Source organism: Anser brachyrhynchus (genome assembly GCF_964034855.1).
Source record: "Anser brachyrhynchus genome assembly, chromosome: 20".
Lineage (NCBI taxonomy): Eukaryota > Metazoa > Chordata > Aves > Anseriformes > Anatidae > Anser > Anser brachyrhynchus.
Genome location: NC_137713.1, coordinates 986,012 through 1,013,313, shown reverse-complemented (window position 1 = coordinate 1,013,313; position 27,302 = coordinate 986,012). Strand labels below are relative to the sequence as shown.

At 61.7% G+C, this 27,302-nt stretch overlaps 2 protein-coding genes and 1 long non-coding RNA gene across 10 annotated transcripts in view; 1 reads left to right on the top strand and 2 right to left on the bottom strand.

Moving 5' to 3' along the window:
• Window positions 1-6,836, bottom strand: part of CLUH (clustered mitochondria homolog) — a 35,637-nt gene extending 28,801 nt beyond the window's left edge. Inside the window, exons 1-2 of one of the 2 annotated variants that reach the window (XM_080562728.1) lie at window positions 6,630-6,830; window positions 6-1,757 (exon numbers count right to left, since the gene is read on the bottom strand). Coding sequence is in view for 1 of the 2 variants with exons in the window: in XM_080562727.1 (XP_080418853.1) it covers window positions 6,630-6,744 (115 nt within the window). In the remaining variant the exon portion in view is untranslated. Of the gene's footprint in view, window positions 1-5; window positions 1,758-6,629 lie in introns of both variants that reach the window. The other variant, XM_080562727.1, reaches the window with a different exon arrangement.
• Window positions 6,837-9,664: 2,828 nt separating this feature from the next.
• On the bottom strand, window positions 9,665-26,996 carry CCDC92B (coiled-coil domain containing 92B). 7 transcript variants are annotated; one of them, XM_080562758.1, is made up of 5 exons: window positions 26,902-26,996; window positions 20,776-20,929; window positions 16,627-16,674; window positions 14,025-14,054; window positions 9,665-13,624 (listed from the first exon to the last, which is right to left on the bottom strand). In XM_080562758.1, exons 2-5 carry the CDS (start codon window positions 20,903-20,905, stop codon window positions 12,975-12,977), a joined length of 858 nt encoding a protein of 285 aa, XP_080418884.1. In that variant the 5' UTR covers window positions 20,906-20,929; window positions 26,902-26,996; the 3' UTR covers window positions 9,665-12,974. The 7 variants fall into 7 exon arrangements, with proteins under 7 accessions (XP_080418884.1, XP_080418880.1, XP_080418882.1 ...); XM_080562754.1 differs by lacking the exon at window positions 26,902-26,996 and adding an exon at window positions 26,343-26,470; XM_080562756.1 differs by lacking the exon at window positions 26,902-26,996 and adding an exon at window positions 22,164-22,309.
• LOC308180692 lies at window positions 22,487-25,978 on the top strand. The gene is made up of 2 exons (XR_013941130.1): window positions 22,487-23,022; window positions 23,723-25,978. It is a non-coding gene; the product is annotated as an uncharacterized lncRNA (long non-coding RNA).
• Window positions 26,997-27,302: the final 306 nt, after the last annotated feature.

The following is a 27,302-nucleotide window of genomic DNA, read 5'->3' as shown; positions in this document are numbered from 1 at the left end:
CTCACCCTCCCTGGTTCGGGTCCGTTCACGTTTGCAGACTCTTCGAAGAACCTTCTTACGTGGTCCCGAGGTGAGAGGGGGCACAGGACCAGTGCGGGGCTCAGCTCCGCATCCCGGGGGTGCCGGAGCACACGCCCGCGCCTCCTGCGCAGGCTCTGCTGCTGGCCTGGCAGCAGCTCTCCTGACGTCCCGCTCAGTGACCTTCACCCGCCGCACATCTTCGCCCCGCGGCAGCCGCTGAACACTCCCGGCTCTGCCCGGCGCCCCGGCAGCAAGCCCGCGAGCCTCCGGCCGTGCGCGCACCCCCCAGGCGCTGCAGGCGCTCTCTAAGAGCAGACGCTCGCCCGATCGCTTCGGTCCCCGAGCTCGTTATAAATAGACGGCCGGTATCAAGTGCTGAACCAGTGCAGCATGGGACAAGCGTTAGAGCTCCCCAGCTCTGCCAAACTCGTAGGCAGGCGAGACGCGTTGAATTACAAGGAGGGCACTCTCTGTGGCCGCCTCGGCCGGGCACGGCCGCCCATACTGAGCAGGCAGGCATAAAGGGCCTGGGCAGCAACTACCAAGGCGTTCCCAGACACATTTTCTGTCCTCTCACGCTGCTCCATTGTACCAAACAAGCCAAAAAACCACACGGACAGCTCCCCTCAAACCACTCCTCTCTGTTATTTCAGTAAATCCAACAACCGGTGCAGGGATTACAGAGCCCGAGACTTGTGCAAGCGACAAGCGCTGGTGAAACCCGCGGCCCCTGCGCGCACCCAGCCCCTCGCCTTCCCCAGCCAGCACCGCCACCATCACGCACAAGCCTGCCGTGCGCCCGGCGGCGCTGCACGTGCGGGAAGGAGCCCACATCTCCACCGAGAGGAAGAAAAGTGCCACAGCCCGAGTAGAAAAAAAAAAAAAAAAAACTCAAAACCAGAATGAAATCAGGACTACAGAGCCTGCGTAACCACCTGCCCAGCACCGACACCCGGACAAGGAGACTCGTCTCCGAAGGAGGCCCTGGGAAGGCTGGAAGCTGCCCCAGAGCCTCGTGCTCCGGCAGCCAACCTGCCAAGGGTTGAAAAGCAGACTGAGAGCTCTCCGGTGCAAGCCAAACCCCTGGCTAGCTTCTGTTCTTCTCTTTAAAGAACAGAAAGAGGAAACAGAAGAAGAATCTCTCCCACTCGAATTCACGTGAGCGCGGGGAGTTACCATCCCAGAAAACAGCAGAGTCCCGGTTAGGGCTGGTGTTCTCTTCTCGTTAGAGCTGCTCTCTGCCAATTTCACAGCGCAGGAGAAGGGTAACCTTGAAATCCCTGGTAGCAAGAGGTCTCTCCTGTCCTCGGGAGCGAGGATCGGGTGTCAGGTTACATCGGCATCTAAACCAAAAGTTTCTCCTGACGGTTTTTGAAGGAGTTTAATGCTCTGACAGCTTCAACCCACTCCTCACCTGCAGACCGCAGCACCATCCAGGTGCCCGGCAGCCTCGGCTCCCCTTGGAGCAGCAGCTGAGGTTCGAGTGAAGACGAGCCCAAATTCAGTTTCGTTTTAAAGCAGATCAACTGAAGTACAATTTGCTGCAATTAATTAGATCACTAAGTTTAATGGCGCTATTTATGCTTAAACAAAGTTTACTTTTCCCTTTAATAGTCACATAAACCCAGCCTAATGAAGCAGCTATTGTGCTCATCAGCTGGAGACACCCGTTTCTCCGAGGAGGAGGCCGGGTCAGATGGGTGGCTGACGCTGTGCAATGGTTCACATGCGATGATCTGCAGCGATAAAAGAAATTAAGAAAAAGCAATACAGCACCAGCCTGCACTAGTGGCGCAATGGGATTTTAGGATGTGGAAATAAGACTGCCAGCATGCCCTGTGCTTGGGAGGCACACCAGGCAGAAAAGCTAAGCCACCCATACTCAGACGGGATTACACGCACCCCTCCCACTCCCATCTTCCCACCTCCTGCGGAGTGCTGACACTGCCAGGAGCGCCGAGCGCAGGCTGCAGCAGCTGCAGGAGCGTGGCGAGGCCAGCGCGCGGGGCTTCTGCTGGGCAGCGCTGCGAGCAGGGCAGGAGGCGCGTTCGGGTGCCACGCAGCTGAGCGGCACTGCCTCCACCTAAGCCGAAGGAAGCACAGCGCAGCGCAGCACGTGCTAGCTTCAGCACGCGAAGGCCGCTGCTGGTCTAGCGAATGCAAATTAAATTTTAGCCTAACAATAAATTAAACAAATAGCTTCCTGAACCCAAATAAATTGACTAAATTAATAGCCGTTAGCATCGCAGAGAGCCCTAGTGGAAAGGTCTCGGTAGGACAGCCTGCCAGGGAGATGGGACACGGCACAGATGTGCCTCCCACATCCCCGCAGAGGAAACCACAGCTTCCCAGAAACTTTCGGTGCTCCTTTAGCACAACAAGCACTTCTTTTAATAAGAGCCCACAGTGAAGCTTATAGCTGCTCTCCAGCCGTCATTAAACTCAAATTGGCTTTAACCCACCTGTGGGAAGAGCTGTAAGCACTGCCCTTATTTTTCAGCGGCTTCTCAACACCCAGGTTTGGCTGGCACGGGGACAGCAGCAGGCTGCACTTCGTGGCTGCCTTCGACGATGGCCCCGGCCCCGCTGCTCTGCGGCCCCACGGGGAACAAGCGGGGACACTGCTCAGCCCTGCGCACCCACAGCCAAGTCTGGCTGGATAGACCTAAACAACATCAGCCACATTCCAGTCTACTCAAGAGTCTGTGGCTTTTTGTATTCTCCTGAAGCTGGGACATCTGCACTGCAGCTGCGCCCCAGGGCGCTCCCGGGGTCCCCCAGCGGCTGGCTCGGGCGCTCCAAGCCAGCGGGACCTCGTGCCCTGCATCTGGCAGCTGCAGTACCCGCGCTCACTCTCCGCGCCTGGGAACTAGGCTTAAGCCCATTCGTATGCCTTCTGTCCAGCCAAAGCTTTGGAAACTTAGTTCTGAAACTAGCTGGTGAGGTGACTGCTGCAGCAACGTGCTCCTCAAGCACCACAGGAACCGGGAGCAAAGACTGGACAAAGGGCAAAGATCGACACCAACCAAACCGTCCGTAGCGCTGTGAAACCGCCTGCTGGATTCCCAGAGAGAAGAGCTGGTCAAAGCAACCCCATTTCAGACATGCCAGGAGTAAGTCAGTATTTCCCCAAGCACGTGTATTTTATTCTGGTGTGTACCTTAGTTTCAGGAAACTACTGAAACACCAGGAGCCCAGGACAGGTAACTACCCCAATAAACTCTGCATGCAGCCGACCAACAGATCATCGGGCTCCGAGACAGAAGCACCGAGCTGGGCAGCAACGCTTTGTTTCAGAAAGGCCCCATTAACTCCAACGTTACTGGGACGTACGGAACCAGTCGCTGCACTGCCCCACCGGCCCTTCCCCTCGGGGCTGCCCCAGCAGCAGGCAGCAGCAGCAGGAGAGCCGCCCGCTTCCAGGAGGCATCGGCACCGCCGCCCTGGGAACAGCCGCGCTCCGTGCGAGTCCTGCTCCCGTGGACTGGTTTTACTTCTCAAATGCAAATAGAAAAACGCATGAACTTCAGACCTTTCAAAGCTTCTAGAAACAACAGCTTTCTAGTACAACCGACAGAGCGCAACGCGAGGAGGCAAACGGAGCGCTGCCAAGTTTAGTCATTTACAGACAGCTAAGACAAACAGCTCTCCGCAACGCAAAGCTGTTGTCACTGGGCATAAGGCAGGTACGCGGCTGCATTTCTCTGCGTGCATGTTCCTGACCTACTTCCACTCTTCAGCTAGGAAACCCAGGAGCAAGGCTGCTTGGGCAGGGCAGCGAGCTTCCAGGTCTGCAAGGGGCACCTCGACGGCCACCCCACGGGCAGAGCGGCTCCGGGCATCATCCCCTCGGGGGTCCCTCCCCAGCCTGCCGAGGGTGCCGTGTTTGTCACGGGCCTTTCCTTAACCCTGCAGCGCTGAGCAGATTTCTCTTGCAGGAGATTTTCTTGCGGATTTCTTCCTCCAGCTCTCCCTCTGAAGTCTGTTACAACCGCACGTTAGAAAACCCAGCCGCCAGCAGTTCAGTCCTTCCCAAAACACCAGCAAACCTCCAAGGTCAAGCGACCTGACAGCCACAGCAGATCCCCAGATTAACAATCAGCGCTCTGACCTTGTCACCAACGGACAACTACGCTCGCCTCCACAGCAGCTTTCCCATCAATACCTTCGTTCTCCACCCCTGCAACAGAAAAGGTGGACAAATACATGGGGGGACGGGGAAGAACAGAGACAGAGGGACCTAGTTAGAAACAGCAGATCTTTAGGCGAGGCAATGATGAAAAGGATTTTACACCAAGCAGACACACCACTGAACCTGCACAAGACGAGCTTGTTGTAAGGCAATGACAACTGCAGAAACAGAAATAATCCAAAAACGCTGCACACAACTGCTGCCTTTTGATCTTGTGCTAGTTAACAAGAAAGGTAACTTAACCCGTAACTGCCCCTGACAGCAGTCCCTACAGGTACCTAAAGCGTTCACGCTTCTGTGTTTCTGCTCTCAGAAGGAGAGAGCAGCCCCGGCACTGGTGTCTAGCTTGGAGGTGGAGAGAAGCAGCCGGCAGCCCTCTCGCCCTTTAAGAGGCGAGGGCACTCCTCGGGTCTCGATGCCTACCATCACAGAACGCGTTTCCTCAGCGAGGAGCCCGCGAGGAGCCTGCCCACAGCAAGGCCGCAGCGAGTGCCTCCTTCGGGCAGCGCAGCACGCCCGGAGCGGAGCCGTGGGCAGGCAGCGGTGGGCGCGCAGAACCGGGCGCTGGCCTGCCCCTGCGGAGAGGCCTGGGAAGCACGAGCCGGCACTGCCGATGCCGACAGCCCCCTGCACCGGGGTGGGGGCGACCGGCTGCGGGCCCCCCCTCCCCACAGAACCCCGGGCGCCTGCCAGCTTCATCGCGCTAACACGGGGAGGATTTTTCCGCCTCCCTCCCTCCCTCCCCCAGCAATCAGCTCACACTTTGAACAGCAGGGATTACGCGGCGTAACTTTTTAACCCAGTTGCTGGAGCTGCACACTTGGCACCCATTAAAAAACAAAAAAAAAACAGTGCGGGGGGGGGGGAGGCTCTCAGCGCTGCATTCCCCACACACTTGAATTACTGCCAGCCTGCTCAAACGCCAATGAACTTTGCTTTAGGTGACAAACTTCAAAAATTCACCTCGCCACCATAAAAACAGGGGAGGGAGGAAGCGGCAGGTCACTCGGCAGGTCACTCGCTCGGTCAGTGCGAGGGGCTCTCTCAGCCACGACAAAGGGCAGCCCCGGAGCACCGGGTTTTTACCCTTCTCTTGTAAGATACAAGATCAGAGAAACAGGCTGAGCCCGAGAGCAGTGCTCAGGACAGTAACTCCTTGGAGACAAACCGCACCACGCTCAGGAAATCCCAGACCCCCCGGAGCCCGACACAGCCGGGCCTGCAGCCCCCGCGGGGACAGGGCGCAGGACCTGGGACAGGAGCAGGACACAGGACAGGGCCAGGAGGGCCGCGCCTCATCCCACACGCGGCCACCCGGCCCCCCTGATGTCAAGCTACAGCAGCCTGCCAGGAGTTAAAACACGTTGCTTTCAGGCAAAGTCTCCCGTGCGCCGTCTGCCCTTCCCAGGAAAAAAGAAGCGCTCGTGTTTGAGCGTTCCCTGCTGCACTGGTGATTCCTGCATTTCAGTTTCCACAAGGCCTCCCCTGCCCCTCGCCCATCGCCGAAGCGGCTGCCGGTGCCTGGGAACGCGGGCACCAGCGAGCAGGCCGGAGGTGCGCGCACCGTGCCCGCGGCTGGCGGCCCGCAGAGAGCCGCCCGGAGAAGCTCCCTCCGGCAGACGGAGGCCGCCGGTGCCGCGGCCCAGGCGGGAGGCGAGGCTGCAGCAGCCCGGTGCGGCCGAGCCAGGCCCCGGGCCCCGGCCGGCAGCAGGGCCGCGGGCAGGCCGCGGCCGGGCGCTGCCGGACGGGCCCCGGCGGCCTCCCCCGAGCGGGGCCGGCCCCGGCCCGGGCTCCTCCGCGGCGGGGCCCCGGGGAGCGCCCGAGCTGGGCCCGCCCGGCCCCGCGGCCTCCCCCGGCCGGAGCGCGGGGCCCTCAGCGGCCGCCCCCGGCCCCCCCGCGGCCGCGCCGCGCCGCGTCCCGCTGAAGGTGACCTTCACGGGGCCGGGGCTCCCCGCGCCGCCGCGGGCAGGGCCCGGCCGCCCCCGCCGCCGCCCGGCCCCCGCGGCCCGCCCGGGCCCGAGCCCGGCAGCGCCGAGCCCCGCCGCGCGGCCCCGCCGCGGCCCCCGGCCCCGAGCGCCCCCCCCCGCGGCGCGGCGGCCCCGCAGCGGCCCGGGCCTCGCCCCCCGCCGCCCCCGGGGCCGCTCGCTCGCAGCCGCCGCCGGGGCGGCCCCGGGACCCGGCCCCGCCGCGGGGAGCGGAGCCGGCGGCCGGGGCACGGCGGGGCGGGCACTGCGCCCCCCGCCCGCACCGAGCGGGGCCGGCCGGGCCGGGCCGCCACAGCCCCGGGCCCCTTCCCCGCGCCCGCCCCGGCCGCGGGGGGAGCGGCGCCCCCGTCCCGTCCCGTCCCGTCCCGGCGCCGCCAGGCCCGGCCCCGCGGCCCCGCGCCCCCGCCAGGCCCGGCCCGGCGCCCCCTTACCGGGGCGCTGCTCGGCCTCGGCCGGCCTCCTGCCGCGGGGCCCCGGCTCCTGCTGCTCGGCGCCCTGCGCGGCCGGCACGGCGGCCGGCGGCATCTCGTCCGCCTTGATCACCATGGGCGCCCCGCGCCGTGCCCGCCGCGCCCGCCGCGAAGGACAGCGCCGCTCGGCCCACGTGGTGCCGCGGCCCCGCCGCGCCGTGCGGCCCGGCCCCGCGCCGCCGCGCCTTAAAGGGGCCGCGCCGCGAAACGCCACGGGCCCGGGCCCGGCCCCGGCCCCCGCGCAGGCCCCGGCCCGGGCCCGGCAGGGAGCGGGCGGCGGGCGGCGGGCGGCGGGCAGGGCCCCTGAGCCCCCCCCCCCGGCCCGTGCCCCGGCAGCACGGTCAGGCCCCGTGGCGCGGCGCTGCCGCCGGAGGGAAGCGCGGCTGCGGCCGGGTTTGGGGCTGTGCGCGAGGGAAGGGGCAGGTTCCTGCCGCGAGCTGTGCGGTGCGGCCCCGCGCTGCGGCCTCCGGGCGCCCCGAGCAGGCGTTCTGGGAGGCGCCGGGTTAAAAAATAAAGCCGCGGACGTCGGCCTGGGGAGTAATGGGGTCGTGTAGTAAACCGCGCGCCCAAATAAAGCGGCGCTTGTCAGACCGCTGGCGTCCGTCCCGCACAGCGGCTCGCCCCAGCGCGAGCACAGCCCGCTGCTGTTCGCCGCCGAGAGAACACGGAGAACGGCTCTGCTCCGGCCAGAGCGCAGCTGCGCCGGGGTGCCGGGCCCGGGGGTGCCGGGCCCGGGGGTGCCGGGCCCGGGGGTGCCGAGCCCAGGGGCCCTTCGCCCACCGCCCCGCAGCCTGGTGCAGCCCCAGCGGGGGCCGGGACGCCGGCAGCCCCTGCACGGCCTCGAAACGCTCCGGGAGCAGGGCCGGGGCTCGGCCCCGCAGGGCCCCGATGCCCCCGCCGAGGCCAGCGGGGCTGAGGCTGCAGCTCAGCACCTGCCCCGGGGGAGCAAGTGTCGGGGCACGCAGACACAGAGAGATCCAGGGGGTTGCCAGGGCTTTGTGGTCGCGTTACTGCTCTAATTGCAGGGACAGGGAAGCGGATCGTGTTTTGGAAGCTGAAATTCCTAGGAAAGAGGCAGGAGGCCTCACTGCACCCTTAGGATTTTAAATGACGTTTGTTTTTGTGCTGGTTGCACCGCCATGCTCACGCCTGCAGCTCTGCTGCCCCGCTCTGACCCAAAGGTGAACGAAGGGGGTGAGATGCGGGGACTCGTTACGGTGCAGACACAAAGTGCCGTGCTCTGTGTCCCCTGCCCACGGGCACCGGCCCCTCGGGGCACTGCTGGGGGCTCCGGGCAGCTTCGCCGGGCCGGGGGCTCTCGGCTGGCATGTGAAGGGCATCGCTGCAGCGCCAGCCCTGCGCAGCGCCATTGGAGAGGGAGCAAACAGAGAAACTTGGCGTTTGGGAGCAAAGGGCAGGTTTTAACTGGTGAGGAGACGCGGCACTTTCATCTCTGTGCTTTTACGGAGCGCATGGGGCGGAGGAGAGCCTGCACGTGAGCGCTCCGCGCCGATCAGCTCGGGGCTGCTCCTGCTCGGCCCGGCGGGGAGGCCCCGCAGCCCGGCGTGGCTGATGGCACCCAGCGGGAGCGAGGCAGCCTGCGGACAGGAGGAGGTTTTCTCTCCCCTTGTTCACCTCCCCAGCGGCGCTCAGCAACAGGCAGCGCAGCGGAGCGACAAGAGCAGGCGTGCAGAGAGGAGGCGGCAGCGTCATTACTGCCAAATTGGCTCATCGCGTCTGGTGGGTGGCCTCTGGGCACCGAGCAGAGCAGGGACCCTGAGATGTTCACCTACGCCCCAAAATGGAAGTTTGTTGGTGTGCTGCCCATTAAGCTTCCCAGTGGGGAGCGTCAGCCAGGGCAGCACCACCACAGTTTCACGCTTCTGCCTCCCGGCAGCTCGTTTTGGGTAACTCGTGCATTGAGACGCATTGTGCAGAGGAGAGAAATCCCTGACCATCGCTCTCTCTTCAGAGATCACATTTCTTGCTGCGCCTTCAGCTTTTCGGGGCAACCAGGAGAAGTCACCCCCATGCTCCCACACTGCAGATCCCCATGTATCAGCTGTGCCCTGCGTGTGATTTCCTGTGCAGTAAGGCAGTTTGTGGAAGGCCTCAAGCTCTGCCTCAGGCTGAAAATTCCCCAGGGCAATAGGATTAGGCCCAGCCACCACAGCTCTGCACAGTGCAGTGCAGGAGAGGGGCAGGTCCCCATGCCAGCGGGGCAGATGTCATCAGGGAGTGCTCTACCAGGCGGTTTGCAGCACGGCAGGTTAGGAGCCGAGCCCGTGCAGGCTCACTGCCTCACCGGGGAGCAAGCAGGGCACCGGCAGCGGAGGTGTGCTGGGCTTTGCTGCGCAGGACGGCACTGGCACCACTGGTGGGTGGCATGTCCCCAGCGCGGCCTCAGCGCCGGCCGGCCCACCCGCACAGCCCTGCTGATGCACATCTTGCCCTAGCCGCTTTGCCCCTAATTATTTTTCTCGGCCGCACTGGGGCCCCCCACCCAAGTCCGGTGGCAGTCCCGGCCCCCTCAAGGTGCTGGTTCCTCCTGGCCTAGCACAGCCTCTGGGGCCGGGGAGCCTCTGCGCTATTTGGGCCCTCAAAACCACACCTTCAAAGCGGAGAGGGGAAGGATATAGCCAGGAGCGCTGAGATTAGCCCTAGCAAGCACATTCAGAAAATATGGCTTTTTAATTAACAGGGTCAAGAGGGAGAGCTTCCCGACCAGCCTGCCCGGGGCTAGAGCCAGGCGAGGGGAGCGTGCGAGTCACCAGGACTGGCTCTGCCTGCCAGGGCTCAGCGCAGCTCCTCCACCTGTGCTGCGGGGTTGTGCAACGCGAGGCATCCCTTCCTCAGAGAGATTTCGGAAGAGTAATAATGCAAAGAAAAGGAGATTAACAAATCCAACACATCAAAACCATTAGGGTTTACACAGCTGCAGAACAAAACCAGCGGGTACAGGAGCAGTGCCCGGCTGTTAGTCTGCACACAGAGACTTGTCAGCACATTGTGTTTTATATATATATAAGATATTGTTTAACAACTGAGCGTTATTGCTATGCATCCATTTCCAGTCTAATCATTAAGCTTTACGAGTCAACATTACACATTGCTTGTTCCATACAAAGCATGTAGGTGTCAGCAGTTACACTCCTCGGTCTATACGTGTCTATGCACAGAGCTATACAGCGCAGGTTTAAGCTACGTTAACCATTTTGACTCCCAGGGAGTCTGACAGCACGGGACAAATGCAGCCTGCAGGTCGCTGCTTTGTCCCCCAGCCAGGGACCCGGGGGTTGGCAAGAGGCTGCCCGCGTCCCTGCTGCTCCCCGGGGCTCGCTGCATCTAACAGCGGCCGACTTTCTAAAAATAGGAACACTGCCTCCTTGCTTGTTTTTTTTTTTTTTGATCATTTTTTTGATCTCTTTGATCATTTTATATAAATACAAAGATTAAAATAATTTATTTCAACATAATTTCTATTACAATCATACAGTGTCTTCCCTTCAAAGCAAGTGCACGTATGTATATATGTATATATATTTGTGTATATATAGTACTCTAGAGCTTCCCCCCCACCAGCAGCAGCAGCAGTGACTGAAGTAGGTGCAGCACACAGAGCTGGCCCCCCAGGCTCGGAGGGGAGGATCCCCTGGGAAGCGCAGGGCTAGCCCCAGACACCTCCATCACCTCACTTCCAGGCGCATTTAGGCCTGTGGGGGGACCGGAAGGCTCTGCGCACCCGAGGGCTGCTGGCAGGGACCCGCAGCGCCCCGCTCAGGGCCCCGCTGCCTCTCTCCCCTTCATCCACGCTGCTGGGGTGCTGGGAAGGGCAGGAGTCATGGGGGCACTGGGATGAGATGAGATAAACTCCTCCAGCGAGCTGCTAATTACTGGTGAAGAGGGAAGGATCCTGCAGCTCCCACAGGGTTGCTTCATTTACATTGCTAGGCACTAAAAATGCTGATTGCTAGGAAGGTATTTACAGAGAATAGGAAGGTATTTACACTCCCTCCCCTTTTTAATGCTCAGGTCAGTCATGACCACCATGATTTTATCAATGATTTTATAATAAAAACGCAACACACTCTGTGTATCAGGATTGTCTAGAAACGAGGGGGAAAGCCGCTGTGCAAACCACAGCCAAAGTAACGCTCGGCCGAACGGCACGGAGATTTCTTTACCCTCTCTCACATTAAAATAAAATCGAGCTGTACTCTCAGCAGAACCTCCCTGAGCCTGCGGCACGCTCCCACGTCGGAAGGCCACGAGGCGCCGCACCGCGACCCCCGCGCTGCCCGCTCGGCCTCCCGGGGCAGGCCGCACTGCGGCACCCCGCTGCCGGCGCCGGCGAGCGGCCGCCCCGTCCCACCCGGCCGGGCACAGACCCCGCGGGCACGGCTCGGCCCTGAGCTGTCCCCGCGTTGGGGCCGTGCAGCTGAGGTGTCAGGGGGCTCCTCGCAAATTCGGGGGTGTGCTTAGAGGCCGCGGTCAGTAACGGCCGGGGGGCAGCGCCGGGGGGTGCCTCGCCTCCGAAGCCTGGTGCTTCACCGAGCGGGTTCACGTCACAGGCAAAGAAAAGGTACAAAAGCTGCTCATCCCTGTCCTGCCGGTGCAGATGGTATGCTTGGGGGGTTGTTTTAACCATCCAAAGAGCTGGCCTGGGGACTGCTACTGAGAATCTCGTAAAAGCATTTTAATATATAAACACTGAACTACAAAAATAGAGACCTCTGACTGCGTGAGTGCTCTGCGGGCGAGCTCGAGGCAGGTTCAGCCCGGCTGCTGCAGGATGGTGGTGCTTTCCTGGGGGTTTCAAACTGAACTCAGAGGGGATGGGGTCCGATGGCGGCACACGGCTTCCTCCTGCCCGCACCAGGCATCGCCCTGCGGGCCGTGGGGCCGTGCTGGGCCCTGGGCCCGGCGGGGCTGCGCAGCCTCGGGGTGCTTTGCTCCCAGACACAGCCCTGGTGTCCCGACAGCACGAGGACTGGGGGAAGGGAGGGCTGGCACCCAAACCGCCTGGCTCCCGGTTACCTGTGGGGCTCCTTAGTTCCCCTGGAGCCCCCAGGCCAGACCTGCCCCCTGCCCCGCTTCTTCCTGTCCCAGTTTCTGCTCTTCCACAACATTTAGGGTACATCTTTGCTTCAGAGCAGCTGAAGCCGTTGGTTTGGTCTGAAGTCAGGCAGGGCGGAAGGGGCCAACGCCGGGCGCTGGCACACGCCGTGGTGCTGGGAGGGAGGGACGCGCAGTGTGGGAGGACAGTCGGCAGCCCCACGGTGCCTCTTCCAGCTGCTCCCCAGAGCCCAGCTCGGGGAGCTGCGGCACCCCCAGGGAGACGGGCGAAGCGGATTGTGCAGCCTCCTCTCCTCGTGGGGCCGCCCCTGCGGCTGGTCCTGCCCCAGCAGGGTGGCGGTGCATGAGATCCCACCTTCACCACTGCCTTGCTGACGTGGTTATTGTCTGTGGTGAAACACCAACACCTGGCCATGGGTGCAAGCAACAAATACAACGCTGGTGCACGGACAGAGCCTGCCCATCACGGGTGACGCGAGTCAGGAACCTGCTCCAGCAGCATGTGAGGAGCAGCGCCGGGTGCTGCGAGCGGGCGCCTTCCAGCTTGTGGGTCATCTCCATCGGCCTTGTCCCAGCCTGCCACGTGCATATAACGTGGGGGAAATCCGTGTGACACCCAGACAAATCCCGCAGAGGGGAGTGGTGACTTGGGACACGGCTGGCACAGCTGCACTGCCCTGTGGAGGGGGAAAACCCCTCCGGTGCCGACGGGGCCGACTGCCACTCGGCCGCTGGCAACCCCTGGGCACCGAGGACTGTGCTGGTGGTGTCTGGGCCCCTCCAGCCCAGCCCAGCCCAGCCCAGCCGGGGGTGCCCGAGGCAGGGCTGTGCTGAGCCCTGTGCCAAGCCACGAGTCTTTCTGCTGTGCACCCGGTACCCCAGGCCTGGGGAACATGACCGGCGTCTTCTCCAAGGAACAGCAGCAGCAGGAACAGGAGGATCTGCTCGTCTTGGAAACACTATTTTTCTGCCTTTCTTCCTCTGGAAGCTCTGGACAGCTGCTCAGCCGTTCCCCCTTGGCAAGCCTCATGCAGCATCACCACACCGCGCTCTCCGTGCCCCAGCACCGCGGGCTGCTCAGCGGGGAGGGGGTGCGGGCAGGGCACCCACCTTCCGCTGCCTCCTTCCCCTCCCGGGGGACAGGGGCAGCAACCTCGGCCGGCGCCCACCTCAGTGCCGCCGGGCTCAGCGCCTTCCCGGCCGCTCGGGCCGTGCCCACCCCTGGCCACTTTACTCCCGGGCCCGGGCTCCGTGGGGCCCAGACCCTGGCCGCTTGCTGGGCTCGCCCTTGGGTGGCCGGGCCCTGGCTGCGGGCTCCTGTGGGGGCGGCCGGGGGGACTTCTGCGCCCGGGGGGCCGCAGCAGTGCTGGGCGTGCCCCGGGCCTCGGCGGGGGGCTCCGGTGGGCGCTGCGGGGCGGGCGGCCGTGTCGTGTAGAGGAAGAGGGCCGGGTCGGGCATGGCGTCGTGCTCCTCACGTGTGGGGTCCCTGGGGCGGGCACCGTCCCTGGGTGGGCGCCGTGGGTGCGCCCGGTGGCCACGGCGCCGGGGCCTGCCCTCGGACGGGGGCTGCTCAGGGGGTGGCCGCCCGCTGGCCCGGGGTCCCGGCAGCCGCTGGGCAGTGGCGTGCAGCTGCAGGGAGAGGTAGGCGGCTGCCTCCGTCTGCTTCTGCAGCTCAGTGTCGAGGATGGTGACGCGGTGGCTCCGCCGCTTCAGCTCCTCCAGGAACCTGCGCTCCTTGTTGCGGAGGCTGGAGCGCAGCGCGGCCACCAGAGTCTCCTTGTGGCGCAGCTCCTTGCGCAGCTCCAGGTTGTCCTTCTCCTTCTCCTGCAGCTGGGCCTCCATCGCCCGGCACCTCTCCTCCAGCTCCCGGTCCAGCACGTCTGCAGGGCAAGGCACGGGGGGTTAGGAAGAGGCAGGAGTGGCTCTGCCCAGCAGACAGAGCAGTTCCGCACGTGGAGGTGACCATGAGGGCACCAGACTCAGGGGCATGGTTCAGCGGGATGCTGGCACGTCCATGCTGTGCCACCGGGCTGCTCAGGTGCTTTTGGAAACCGTGGCCCAAAAACTCCCCATGGGCTGCCCACCAGCACATGCAACCCTTCCCTGTGTTCTGGGGCAAGGCACGGGATCCCTTCTTGATGGGGCTAGTGTACAGGCTGGGACAGAGGAGAAAAACCCAACAGCAAAGCAATCAACCCAATTTATCGAGTGCTGTTGCCCTCATGCCAAGAGACTGCAGAGCCAGATTAGAGAGGATAGAGAATACTAATCCAGGATTACCAGGCAGTCGAGCCATGCTCAGCTGAGGGCCTAGGGAGAAACGGACGTATATGCATGTGGCTATTTATTTAGGGGCACGTAAATGTGTTCATTTATTTACGGACACCCAAGAGAAGCCAGGCGCTGCAGCTGAAGCCGCTCTCGTTGCACCACGGTGCAGGTGCGGGTGGGACCAGGCTGCCCCGGGTGCTCCCCGCACAGGCACTGCCCCAGCGTCCCCAGTGCCTCGCCTCGCTGTCCCACCCTCGCCTGAGCCGCGCGCCTTGGCCTCCGCCTGGTGACGCCAAGGCCCTGCAGGGGCGGCCCGGTTCCAGGTGCGAGTGAGCGCGCCCGTGAGCAGCAGCGATCCCTCTGGCACGCAGCACCCCGGCGCTGGCGGCACCAGCAGCACAAGGATGCGGCCGCAGCTGCCTACAGGCAGCCGTGGGGTCGGGAGCTGGGGTGCAGCCCCAGGCTGGGCGTGAGGCAGAGGACAGGAGGAGAGGGACCCTGCCGCTGCTGTGCTACGCCCAGTTCCTCCCCGTGTCGCAGCCTTTCTCAGGAAGGAAAACCTTTCCCAAGAAGAGCTCCCAAGAAGGGCGGCGTGTGCTCAGAGGGAACTGCTGCGCCGCCTCTGGCTGCCCACCCCCCACAGGGGCCGCGGGCTCACCGCTGCCCCGGAGGTCGGGGGCGCCCCCTGGCAGCCCCCCAGCAGCGGGGCTCCTGAGCCGGGGCTGCGGCAGCACCGCCCAGCGCGGCGGCAGGCGGCCAGCACCTCTCGCGGCTGCGATGTACTCACCACGCCGTCACCCCTGGTTGCTGACGCCTGACCTGTTCGTCTTCTTTCTGCTCCCGGCAGCAGCTGGCTGCCAGCGACAGGGCGCTGACAGGACTTGTTCAAGCAGAGGCGCTGCTCCGAGTGGCAGGTTCCCCGCGGCTCCCACCCGCCACCTCTCCCTACACCCCGCAAGTGACGGGTGCCCTCCCTGCCCCGGCCCTGCTGAGTCACGCCGGTGGCACCCACAAAAGCGTGATTTCACACCAGCCCTGCACGCTGCTCCCGAGCACCCTGCACCGCTCCAGCCAGCCTGCGTGGGCCCTGTGGCAGCTCCAGCCACGGCTCCCTCACCTGCCTGCGGGGGCACGGCACCGGCCACCGAGCCACGCACCCATCCTGCCTTCTACCCCGCCGTAGTAGCATCGAGAGACTGCATTTTTTAATTGTCCATCTGTAGAGCAATTTGGGTAACAAAACTTTGCATTTCCCTACTCCCTTCTGCCCAATGATCCTGAAAGGGCGGAGGGGCTGGGGACAGGGCTTTGGGGAGCACCGCAGCCACAGCGGCCCATCTCTCGGGGCTCCTCCAGGCAGCCTTCAGCCTGCTGTGGAAACGCACCGGCCCACCGAGGGTGCCCAGTATGAGGACAAGTCCTGCCCCACGGCCACGTGTGTCCCCGTGGGGACCCACCTCTGCGCCAGGCGAGGTGCCCCCGGCAGGCCGGGCCGCGAGCCCCCCACGCAGCCCTCCCGTGGGGCCGAGGAGGGCAGCGCCCGTCACTGGGGACCAGCGCAGCGCACACGGCATGCCCAGGCGCGCTCCCGTGGCTGTGAAAAAGCTCTGCTTTTTATGATACGCTTTGCAACCACTTTATAGCTTCAGCTCTTAAGTGTCTTCTGCAGAGGAAAAATGCTTTCTAATGAGATCTTAAGGGAGGCAGCTGCACACGGTAATTATTACATGAGTGGCATTTGAAGAGCGATCATTTGATGGCATGTTAATTTAGGTTGTTGCCCCATAAATGTAGCAAATGTGCTCGTACTCCTAAGCTGTTAAAAGGCTGAACGATGGGCAGAGGCCTGCGGGCAGTGCTCACTGCAGACGGTCCCTGCAGCACGGGCAGGGACGCGGGGCTGGGCTCGGGTCAGCGGCCAGGCCCCGGGAGAGGCGGCGGCCGTGAGGATGGGGCAGTAACGCCGGGCAGGGGAGCACGGGGTGGTTCTGGGGGATGCATTTCTGCAGGGCCTGGGCAGGGGCAGCACCGGCACCTTCCTCACCACCGATCCACACCGGGACCTGGGGGTCAGCACATTGAGAAATGCGCCTTGGCCAGCTCTGCAGCACTGATCCCGGCCCACGAGGCTCATGCCAGCAGCTTGCAGACATTCTGGGTGCACCAGCAATCCTCTCCCCCTTATTTTGGAACGTGGAAGATTATTTTGCGGGTCATAGTGAGGAACTGGTGGTGCCTTCAGGATGGTCTGCAGGGGTGAGAGGAGCTCAGGGGGTAACCGATAACCCCCTTGTTTGCTTTTTCCTGTGGCTCAAGGCTTTGCAGGCTTTGAGATGCTCCCTGGGGGTCCGTGGACTACCCCTAAGGCTCTGTGTAAGGGGATTAGCAAAGCAAACCCTATGGATCCCTGCTTTCACATGCAAAACCCTTTTTTTTTTTGCACAGGCATTTGAGGCCCTTTAACCTCGGTGCTAAGAGGCTGTGAACTGTGCACGTGGGCTTCCCAGCCCCACCACCCCTGAGGGCAAGGGGACCCCGTGCCCCCAGGCCCCGTGCGGGCAGCCCGCACCCCACACACCCCACTTAGCGCATGCAAACCGCGAGGTCCTACCTTGCTGGCGGGCTTCCAGCTCTTTCATTTCAAGGTCGTGGGTCAGCTCTAGGAGAGAAATCAAACAGGGATGAGCCCAAGCCCCTGCCCCTGCCCGGCGCCTTCGCTGCTTCCCCTTTCCTGCTGCCCAGGCTGCCGCTCGCCCGGCACCTGCCGGGGCTGAGCCCTGGCTCCTCTGCCCGGCCACGGCGCCCGCCCCAGCGCTCCCAGCCGCGGCTGGTCCAGAGCCCGGTGCCTGGCAATCCGTGAGTTATTAGGCAGCCTCGGGACCTGCAGCAGCCCCTGCCCCTGGGATGTGACTGGTGCAGTCGCAGGTCCTGCCCCACCGCAGGCAGGAGAGGCTCCCTCACACCCATGGGGACTTCTTTTTTTGGAACCATTTTCGGTGCTTTAAATCAGGACAAAGAGCAAAGCGAGGGACTGAAAATAGACCAAAGTGTAAACTGCTGCCTGAAGTATTTCATAATGTACTGCTTCCAGCCTGCGCTCCCTGCCTCTGCACATTACGCAAGTGGGACGTCCTTGTCCCTGCGCTGTGCCTGGAGCAGGACGCTGCTGCACTGTTGCAGCACTACGTACCCTCCAAAAGCCTCTTCAAACCTGTCACTGTGCGCGGCCCGGTGGCCCACGGCTCTCCTGCCAAAGGGCCGAGGCTCCCCCAGGGCCCCCAGCTCCCCAGCACCCAGCCCTTCAGGGCTCGTACAGCAGGGAGGGCCCCCCACAGCCCCCGGGGCACCACAGCGGGGTGGCTGCAGTGCAGAAAGCACTTCACCCCCTACCTCGGGAACAAACCACCGGAGCGTTCCCGCGGACAAACGGGCACCGAAGCACCCCACGGGATGCGCACACTGCGTGGCCACGGCCCCCGTGCGCCCACAGCACCCTGCCGAGCCCGCCAGGGACAGCGACAGGGCGAGCTCAGGGACCTGCTGGAGCTCGCCTTTAACCTGCGAACATTTACAATTTCTTTTGAATTAATACCACAGACTACTAGACTACCAGCAGCTAAGAGAGGAGAAGGAAAGAGCTAACAGCAGTAGTCAGTCATTTTGGAGCTCTTTTCTTTCTGAACATGAATTCAAATGGTTAATCTTTGCCCTACATTTTTCTTTTAATCTGCTTTCGTGTTGACTCTAATCCTCATCACTGCCATCCTTCTGAAGCGAAACGCTTGGCTCAGGCTCCTCTGCCCGTCTGTCTTAGAAAACAAATCTGTAGTGAGAATGCAGAAGTAACTGAGAACGTAATGCAATTTCTGGAAAGCTTTCAGCACTCCTGACTGCCCCATTGGAAATCAATGGCAGCTGCGTTATTTTTCTGAAGCTAAAATAATGGGTTTGGAGTCTCAGAGATATTCCAAATGAAATCTAAAGCAGTCTCCCGTTTGGAAAGACAGCGATGCTCTGCTGAATAACGCGCAGAGCGGGCTCCTTGCTGCTGTGCCAGCCGCGGGGGTGCTGCAAACCCCCCCCGGCTGCGGGCTGGATGTGTGCGGCGGCAGCCCTGCCCCGGCTGCTCTGCCCTGGCCTTGCCACAGCGGGACGTGGCCGTGCCTCGGAGGGGCCGCAGCCCGCTCCAGCTCCGTGTTCCTCTCCCCTTGCACATCTCCATGGGGCTCCCCCCGCCGCCTGGGCTGGCCGGGCCCTGGCACCCCACCGGGCGCTGCGGTTGCGCTCTGCAGCGGCCAGGACGCCCTCGCCGCACCCGGGGCCACGCGGTCCCAGCCGTGGGACACCATCCACGCCCTCGGGAGCAGCCGGGGCCCGCAGGGCCTCCGCTGCCCTCTGGACACCAGGTTGCTCCTGCGCTCGGACAGACGCGGGGGAGAGCGGAGGGGCTGCCAGCACCTTCTCTGCTGCACTTTGCTGATCCATCACGCTGCCTCCACGGATTCCCTCCTGGAAACCCGGCTCTGCTTCCTGCACGAGCTTCCCCTCCTGTTGTTCTGCTAACACTGGGGAACATGCTAATTATTGCCACAAGAGTTGAGCTCATCTTCCAGTAAAAGAGAAACATAAGAGTCTGAAAGAATCTATTGCTATTTCTGCTGTGTTTATGCTTCGCAAATAAAATGGGAGTGGGAGGAAAGCCAACTCTGCTCTGTAACGTGAAGTTTATTCCAATAAATGAATCATACCACGCTGTTCTTCACTGCATTTATCTTCCTGTAAGCGCTACAACTGTAGATGTTGGACTGCAGGGCTTCGCTAGGGCCAGCTTCCCAGCTGACCCCCTGCACAGGCTGCAGTGTTTGCGGTCCTGCCGGCCCCTTCCTCCCGCCCGTGCTGCTGGCGGAGCAGTGCGGAGCTCAGCGGGTGCCGGGGCCCCCTCCCCAGCTGGCCTTCGTCCCGCTGCCCCGCAGCGGTGCTGGGTGGCGGAGGCTGCCGAGGACACAGCACAGCCTGTGCCAGCCTGGGTCCTGGGGCAGAAAAGCTGTGGGTTTATCTACCTGGAGAAGGTCCCTTATGAGGACAGCCGTTCTGCTGCCAGATCCAGCCCGGTCTGGTGCTGTGTGCCCTGCGCACCCCCACCTCGTGTGGCACCGCTCGGCTCCCTCCCCAGGGAGGCACCCCCAGGGCCCCAGCACCCTGACGCTGCCAGGGCTTTGTCAGAGGGCAGCAGCAACGCAGAAATCCACAGGGGGATGGGCTGGCAGCGATGCTGCTCGGACACCGAGGTCACGATGCAAAAATCCAAGGTCTAAAGCAGCAGATCCAGGTGCAGCAACGAGCTACGCACCTGGAGCAGACGGGGAAGTGCTGAGTGACCAAGTCACCTCTCATGCAAACAGCATCTCAGGTGATGGCACGGAAAACATGACCAAAGTCATCCCAGAGCTGGACAGGAGGTTTGCCCCCATCGCTCCTAGCAGAAAGGCACCGCAGAACTACACACCGTGCCAATGGCACAACACCCGTCTGGCCCCGCGGTGCTGCCAGTCGGCCCGGCTGGGAAGAGCTGATCGCAAACAACAAGCACGGACGGGGCCACCTCTGCCACGGGTGGCTCTGAACCTCGCAGCGTGATTCAAGCCTGAGAACCCTGCTATCCCACATTGCCTCATCTACAGCCTCTCAGATATTAAAAGAAACGAAACACAACAGAAAAAGCTGGGGAAGGACGGGGAATAAACCGACAATTTTAGAAATGCCGTCATGTCTCTTTCCCAGGAATCAGTGAGGATGATACGCTGGAAGACAGTGAGTAATTCGCTGCAGCTGAATTATTGATGAGAGCGCCGGGATGGATTTCAGTGGCAGGCAGAGCGGGGCCACTGCTGGGCGAGGCGGTGTGATGGGAGAGCCCCCACACTGCGGGGACCTGCCCCCAGCCCAGGCTCCCCGGGGGCCAGGAGGGCGGCAGCTGCTCCTGGAAGGCAGTGGACGCGCTGGTGCCGTGGCTTTAGCGCTCACACAGCACCGGGCAGCAGACACGGGCACTGCCGACAGCACCAGTGCTGAGCTGCTCCGGGCCGGGCTGGCAGGGAAGAGTGGATTTCGCAGCTCCAAATAACAGACACTAATGCACAGTAACAGAATATAAACAAGAAAATCACATTCCCCCGGTTCTGAAAGTGACTTTGGCACAGTCCCGTGCACCCCCATCATCGGTGTTCAGCCCTTTTCCTTCCCTTCATCTACCAGCATCTGGGAGAAAGGATGAACTACTTTTACATTTTAAGAACCAAAATATCTTTGAGGGCACAAATCATGGAATGAAAAGGCAGGACCACCTTGCTGGCTGACGCTTGGGCTTTTTTTCCTTTCCTTAGACCAGTGAATCCCTCCAGGGTAGTGATCACTGCAGTCAAACTACTGCAGGGTGTGGGCGCACAGCCTGGGGAGAGCACTGAGCTGGTGGGGCTGATCCCCTTTCAGAAGCCTGCCCCAAGCACCGAGTTAAAACTAAGGAAGAGGGTCTTAATTATGGATTATGAACACGGACTCCTCTCCTATTGCCCGCTCGTCCAGCTGATGCCCAGAATAAGAATTGCTCCGGTCCTTCAGAGCGCTGCAGCTACAGGAAGCTGCCGGTGCCCGTTGGCAGGGGGATGCTGTCAGGGCTTTCCTGACACGGGGGCAGACGGTGCCTGGCAGGAGGGGAGGCTGTGCCGGGCTCGCTGCCTGCCCGTGGGCACCAGGCGCTCACCTGAGCAGTGCTTCTGCAAGCGGAGGATCTCCAGGTGCAGGCCGTGGAGCAACTCCATTTGCTCCTTCTTCAGGAAAGCGATGTGCCGCTGCACGCTCTGGATCTGGTGCTCCAGGGACACGGTCTCCATCGCAACCGAGCTCGCGCTCCACGCCTGCGGGGAGAGGAGACGGCCTGCTGTCAGACAGCAGCGGCACCGCGGCACCCCGGGAGCGGAGCCGGTCCCGGAGCCCCAGCGCGAGGCAGAGCCACTGGGCACCGCGGGCGCCTGCTCTCCCCCGTCCCTCCCCGGGGACGTGGCTGCAGGCAAGGCGGCTCCGTGCAGGGGACGTGACCCCACCGGGGGTCCCGCGGGAGCAGCCCCCGAGTCCCCGCACTGCCCCATCCCTGCTGCCAGCTCCCGCTGCGGGCTGGGGCTGGAGAGCTCTGATACTGCATAAACAGAAAGCGCTGCTGTACAGACGCGTGTTGAAACGGCTCGTTTCTATTTTAAATTTGGCCCCGGGAAATCTGTTTTATCGCTGAGCAGGATTACATCTGGGACAGGATTGCTTCCTGCTCCCCCCGCAGTCCCCAGGTGGGAGCCACACCAGCGCTGACTTCGGCTGTCACTTGGCAAGGCACATATTACAAAGCAGCAACTGCGGCAGGAGACCTAGCACATGAAAAATACAATATGCTCAGTCTAATCCAATCAGCGTTACGTGGCAAGGAGCTTTGCGTCGCCTTACAGCAGAAGGAACACCTTCACTGGTAGTTCACCTGACAGACGTGCCGCTGCCAGCTCTGCGCCCGGAGGCTCGGCCCCGGGGTGCAGGAGTTCATCGCGCGGTGATTGCTCCGGTGAAGCAGCTGCGTGAGCTGCCTACCTGTGCTACTGCACCGGGGAGATAAAAATAAACCTCTGGAAGAATCCTTAATTCTGGGAAATGCCATTTTGTGCGGATGTGGAATCTGTCCTTAGCCCATGCACTGAGCCTAGGAGAAGGGGAACCTGCAGCAAGCTGCTGGAAAGGTTGGGATTTTTTTGCCAGGAAGCCTAAGGACAGCACGCACCATCCTACCACTGGGAAGCTACTTCCACTTCCTCGTTCACTCGCATCTGATTTCATGTTTCTCTCAATACAAACTTGAGAACTAAGCAAGCGCTTTAGCTCACGTTTATAAGCACACCCAGTCCTTTAGCACATTTTAAGCTAATTCCCACAACCTAAACCAAATCAAAACCCATTTAAGCTTGATTCTAAAGTAAGCAATCTTAGCAGTGGTCCTAGCTCAAAGCTTTATTCTTGCCAAGGCCTCCAAAGGTTTGTGGAAACCTTAGGATCAGGTCTCTACACACTCAGTATTTCATGAGAAGGGAAGGGGCCGCAGTGAGGCTCCAATACCAGCGCGCTGGGAGCGCCTTCCCCACTGCCCCCTGCTGCTGGGGCTTTGGACCTGTTCCTCCTGCCCCCACGGAAGGTGATGTACTGCCAGCCCACCGCACAGAGCTACAGCCACCCAGAGATGCACAGGGAATTTTTAGCTTATTTACAGCTGAATTTATTCAGGCCTATAAATTCCTTATTTATAGGAAACAGCTGCAGGGCCTGAAACAGTGCTGATGTCCTGCAGCTGCCCCCTTCTCCCAGCCCTGGTATAAAAACCCCACAGCACAGTAGTGCTGCTTTGTTCCTGGGGGTGCTGGGGGGGGGGAAGCTCTGCTTGCACAGGGTGCTGCACCTCCTGCATGTGTCCAGCTGCTTCTCAGCCTGGATCCAGCTGGCCCTGGGCTTGCTGGTGGTGCTGCTCTGCCTGCTGCGGGGCCGGGGTCCTGGTGGTGTACAGACAGGGTGCTTGGAGCCAGCTCTGACACCCAGCTGCAGGTGGCACAAGCTGGGTTCTCCTGTGGCTGTCTCCTGCTTTGGGTGTCAAACCGGAGCTGTGTGAGGGGCTTGGGGCTCGCACTGTGGTCTGTGAGGCTGCAGGAATCTGGCTAAAGCCTGAAATAAGAAAACTGTGTAATGTGAACTGGCTTTGGCGTATGTGGTGGATTGTTATTGGCTATTTTTATGCCTCAGGGATCTGTTTCTAGTGGCACAACAATGACATGCCTGGTTTTAGGATGGATCTGCTCTTCAGGGAATGAAATGCTCCAAACGCTCAACACGTGAATGCTATAGAAAAGCACATAAAGGCTGACGTGATACATAAAAGCAACAGATACAGAGGTCCTGCTCCTCATTTAAGCACCTATTGTGAGAGGTATGATTTATACCAGCTTAAAGCTTCCTTGTGGAACAATGTCATGTAAGTGGAAATTGCCCTGAACTGGCCCTCCTGTTCCTGCCTGTCTGGATGTAAGGTTCATGTGCTCTGTTCAAAGCAACCGGGGCATTTCCTGGGACCTCAAGGGATTTGTAGTCCCTCAGTATTTGTCATTTCAAAGTGGATTTTGGGGAAAAAAATATTGCTCTAGACTTAAGATCCTAATCATTCCCATTCCTCTGAATGGCAAGGTGATGATTTTGGAGCCTTGTAGGTTGTCTGACTTTTCCTGATGACATCTTAATTAATAGACAAGGTTAAAAGGTCTGTATCCTGATGACTTCCAAGAGAGCTGGCATTTGTTCTTTATGATGAGAGAGGGCAGTGACAGGAGCTGATGGTGGAGGGGGAGCTTACTTGTGCCAGTGAGAGTTACCTGGGGACAGCTCACGCCATCGCAGCGTGCCCTTCTGCAGCCCTGGTGGCGGGGAGGGGCTGGGGAAGGTGTGCCCCCGCTTTGGAGCAGTTCCCTTAAGGAAGTGGTGGACCCTTGTCTCTGGGAGTGTCAGAAAGTAGGTTGGACAAAGCCCTGGAGGATATGTAGTGCTATTTCCAAGCACTTTGTTCTGTCTGGTTGAGATGTGTTTGGTAGAAATGGCTGGAATCTTTCCATTGAACTTTTCCTCCCTTCCTTTAGGTGGAAAATTATCCTTTTATTAACTTAACATTCCACATGGATCTTGAGCCCTGAACTTCGAAAATCCTAATTCCCATGGACTGTTTTCCCCAGTTACAGAGCTTTTCAGAGCCCACACCTTGGCAGGAATTTCTTCAGTGTCCACCTAAATGCTTCTTTCATGACTTGGGGGAGCTGCGGGGCTGCCATGGGGTACGTGCGTGCGGCCCTCCAGCTGCTGTCAGCAGGCAGCGCAGACGCGAGGCGTGAGCTGGTGCCCTGGGCAGGAGGTGCCTCTCCTCCGGCCCCTGCCTCCCCATGGAGAGGAGCAATGGTGCCGCCCTGCAGCTCCCAGTGTCTGCAGGGTACAGGTAATGATGCAAGAGCCATTAACGAAGCTGCAATTTAGTTGTGGAGTTTCAGTAGCATCTGTAAGCTGTTCAAGTATTTCCAATGTTATCGGCTGTGAACGAACCCTTGCCTTGCTGGGAGGTCCCCACTCAGTTCCCAAAAGAACTCCTAAACCTAACTCTCAGCAACTTGTTTTCCCTCCATTGCTTTTGTAGTTACGTGAAGATTGCAACTGCATTTTGAGTGTTTAGCTTGCAGTGCCTTTGGTCGTTTCACACACCAAAATCACTTGGGAGGTGTTGGGAGTTAATAAGGGTTATTTGCTGCTGCTGCTGGCTGACTTAATAACGTGCCACAGAGCCATCCTGTCTGCCAGCTGATGGTCCTGCGGCTCCCTGCGCTGACGGCTTCGAAGCCCCCAGGAGGTGCTGAGGACCATGGCTCTGTGGTGAAGCACGGCAGGAGCCTTCAGCCCACGCCTGACACGGGAGGCAGAGCGCGGCGACCAGCACGGTCACCGGCAGTGCTGAGCACCAGCTCCTCGCCCGGCCTCGCGAGCACAGCTCCCCGTGGGACGGCTGCACTGCTCCGAGCAACGCGAGGGACCGGGAGCGAGCCGCTCTGATCCCTCCCTCGTGGCTTCAGCGTGACTTTGTGTCTCCAGGCTGGGTCTAAGCTACCAAAGCACCTGGTGGTGGGAGGCCTCGCGGGGCCGTGCACTGCGGGGCTTGGAGGAGTCACGTAAGAGGTTGCAACGCCAGCAGAAGTCATTTGCTGTAAAAGCCCAAGGGTAGGCGATGCTCCCCTTTAGTTTGAAGGATGCTCGGTGCCTTGTTTCTGATAGCTGTATGCAAGTGCACAGCTGGAAAGGAGGCGCCAACCCGCTGAGCCCACTGGAGTGGCAGCCGCCCCCGAGCCGTCCCTCTCCCCACGGAGCTGTGCCTGCGCAGCTCTCCCTGGTTTGTTGGGGAGTCAGCTCCATGTGTGCCCAGGACTGCACTGAAAAATGTGCCACTTGAGTGCATCCACCCTGCCGCAACTTTCCTGCTGACCTCAAACCCGTGCCTTTTCAGAAAGCTCTCCAAGTAACTTGCTCTCCAAGCCCGGGCAAGGTGGTGACGGGGAGTGCGGCGGCTCTGGGCTCAGTCCCCATCAGTTTCTCAAGCTGGGTATGGTCTTGAGAGCTGAGCCTTTTTGTGGTCCTGCCCTCCACCTCCAAAATGGAGCGTGTTTTACCTTCCCTTCAACATTACGCTGCCATCTTTGGGACAAAGTGCATTGGGAATGTTGATCTCAGCGGGGTGTTTCAACGTACTGCTGGAAAACCTTGGTGAGGTTTGCAATTTCATCCCAATTTATCAGAATTCTTATTTCTTGCAAAACAAAATGAGTTAACCTCTCGAAATAACTACAATGGCCGACTCAGTTGCCGGTCTGCTCGGAACTGATCTCCATCGCACGGACAGCTTGTCTGAGGATTTGCTTCCAAGGCAAAACTGTGCTGAAGTCTGTGCACGTCAGTCAGAATCCCAGAACTGTGACCTAAGAAAGCAACCTCAGCTCCTGAGGATGCCTTCCAAAGGCAGATGTGGTTTCGCATATATGCATACCCCAGCACAAACACGATCATACAAAGATCCAGTCTCTACTCACATCATTTTTCCTCATAAAGGGCAAATTACCTAGGGAGGCTGAGGGCACAAACAAGGTTTGCAGGAACAGGTCGATAATTTATCCTGCTGTGGCTGCCAGCAACCCCCTCTCCATCACGTACAACGTATGTAGGAAAGCTCACTGCTACATATCAGCAATGTACGCTGGTGATAATCTATGGTCTCAATGCAAGCACGTAAAACTTTGCCATACTGCCGTGAAGCAAGCATGGCTGTGAAGGTGAGGGCTACGCGGCGAAGGGAAGCAAAGAAACTTGCAGAAGGTCACAGAGGAGTGACGACGCCGGGGACAGAAACCGGAGGTGAAATCCTGGCCTTGGGAAAGTCACTGGGAGCTCTCCTTGACCTCCGCGGAGGCAGAAGCACACCGAGTGCTGTGCTGCTCGTTACCTAACGGCATCTGCGCCGAGACGCAACCGCTGCGAGCGGCGGCTCCCGCCGGGCTGCGGGAAGCCAGGCCGTGCTTGGCTCGGGGCGCTGCGGGGCGGGCGGTCCCCGCGCTGCGGGCCGCGCTCGGCGTTTCCGCGGGGCCCCCCCGGGCACTCGGCTCCGCGCTGCCGCCCCCCCCCCCCCCGGGAGGCGTCCCGGGACCCCCCCCCCCGCCGCCGCCGCCTTACCTCTGGGGAGCGCCGCGGCCCCGCGGGGCGCCCGCTGGGCGTCATGGGGCGGCCGCGCCGGGCCGGGCCGGGCCGGGCCGGGGCCGCGCCGGGCTCCCCGCGCCGCCCGCGCTGCCTGCGGCGGCCCCGCCTCGCCCGGCCCGGCCCGGCCCCGCCGCCCGCCCGCAGCCGCGCCGTAAACAGGCGGCAACGTGACCGGAACTGGGGCTCGCCGGGCCCGGCCGCGCCGCGCGGGGCCCCCGGGGAGCGGACCCAGCGCCGGGGCCGCCCCTCGCGGCCGGGACCGGGCTCCGGGGCCCCGCCCGGCCCCCCCCCGGCCCCGCCGCGGCCCCGCTCCCGCCGCCGCTGTCCGCGGTGCTGACGGCGCCCGCCCGGCCCCGGCCCCGAGCGCCCGGAGCCGCGCAGCCGGGGGCCCTCGGGGCTCTGCCCGAACGCCGGCAGCCTTCGTGCCTCCCCCGGGCTGCCCGGGGTGGGAACGCCAAAGGTGGGGCGGCCCGGCGGGGAGCCCGGGGGCAGGAAGGCGCAGGAGGGCTCCCCGGCCGCTCGTGCGGTCGCTGACCCCTCACGCCGCTCGTTGTGTGCTCGGGGCTCCCAGCGGGGACGGCTGGGCTCGTTGTGCTTCCAGCAGCGCAGCCGGAGCGCGGCCTGTCCGTGTCGCACGGCGGGGAAGGAGCAGGGACACGGCAGCGCCCTCCCGGTCAGCTGGCGGCCTGCTGGTCGCAGGGCCCGCGCTCCGAAATCCGCGACGGGGAGCGCGGTGCCCCTCGGCTGGGCCGGGCTGCCCCTGAGCTGCTGCTGCCCGCCGCTGAGCCCTCAGCGTGCCAGCAGCGCGCAGCCGGCACCGAGCGTGTTGTGAGGCAGCCCGCAGCACGCGGCCCCGTGTCGCTCGGTCATCCCGCATCCTTTCTCCTCCGTGGACGTTTCAGACCTCTGAGCGAACGTCTGTGCCATGCGCTGCGG

What these genes read in the sequence shown, in the direction of transcription:
- CCDC92B (XM_080562753.1), bottom strand. Translation starts at nt 21,887, where the DNA reads ATGAAATCAGATGCGAGTGAACGAGGAAGTGGAAGTAGCTTCCCAGTG. An exon ending in GCTGGAAGCCCGCCAGCAAG is followed by an intron (nt 14,055 to 16,626) that starts GTAGGACCTCGC and finishes GTTTCTCCCTAG; the next exon opens with GCCCTCAGCTGAGCATGGCT. An exon ending in GAGCATGGCTCGACTGCCTG is followed by an intron (nt 13,625 to 14,024) that starts GTAATCCTGGAT and finishes CTTGCCCTGCAG; the next exon opens with ACGTGCTGGACCGGGAGCTG.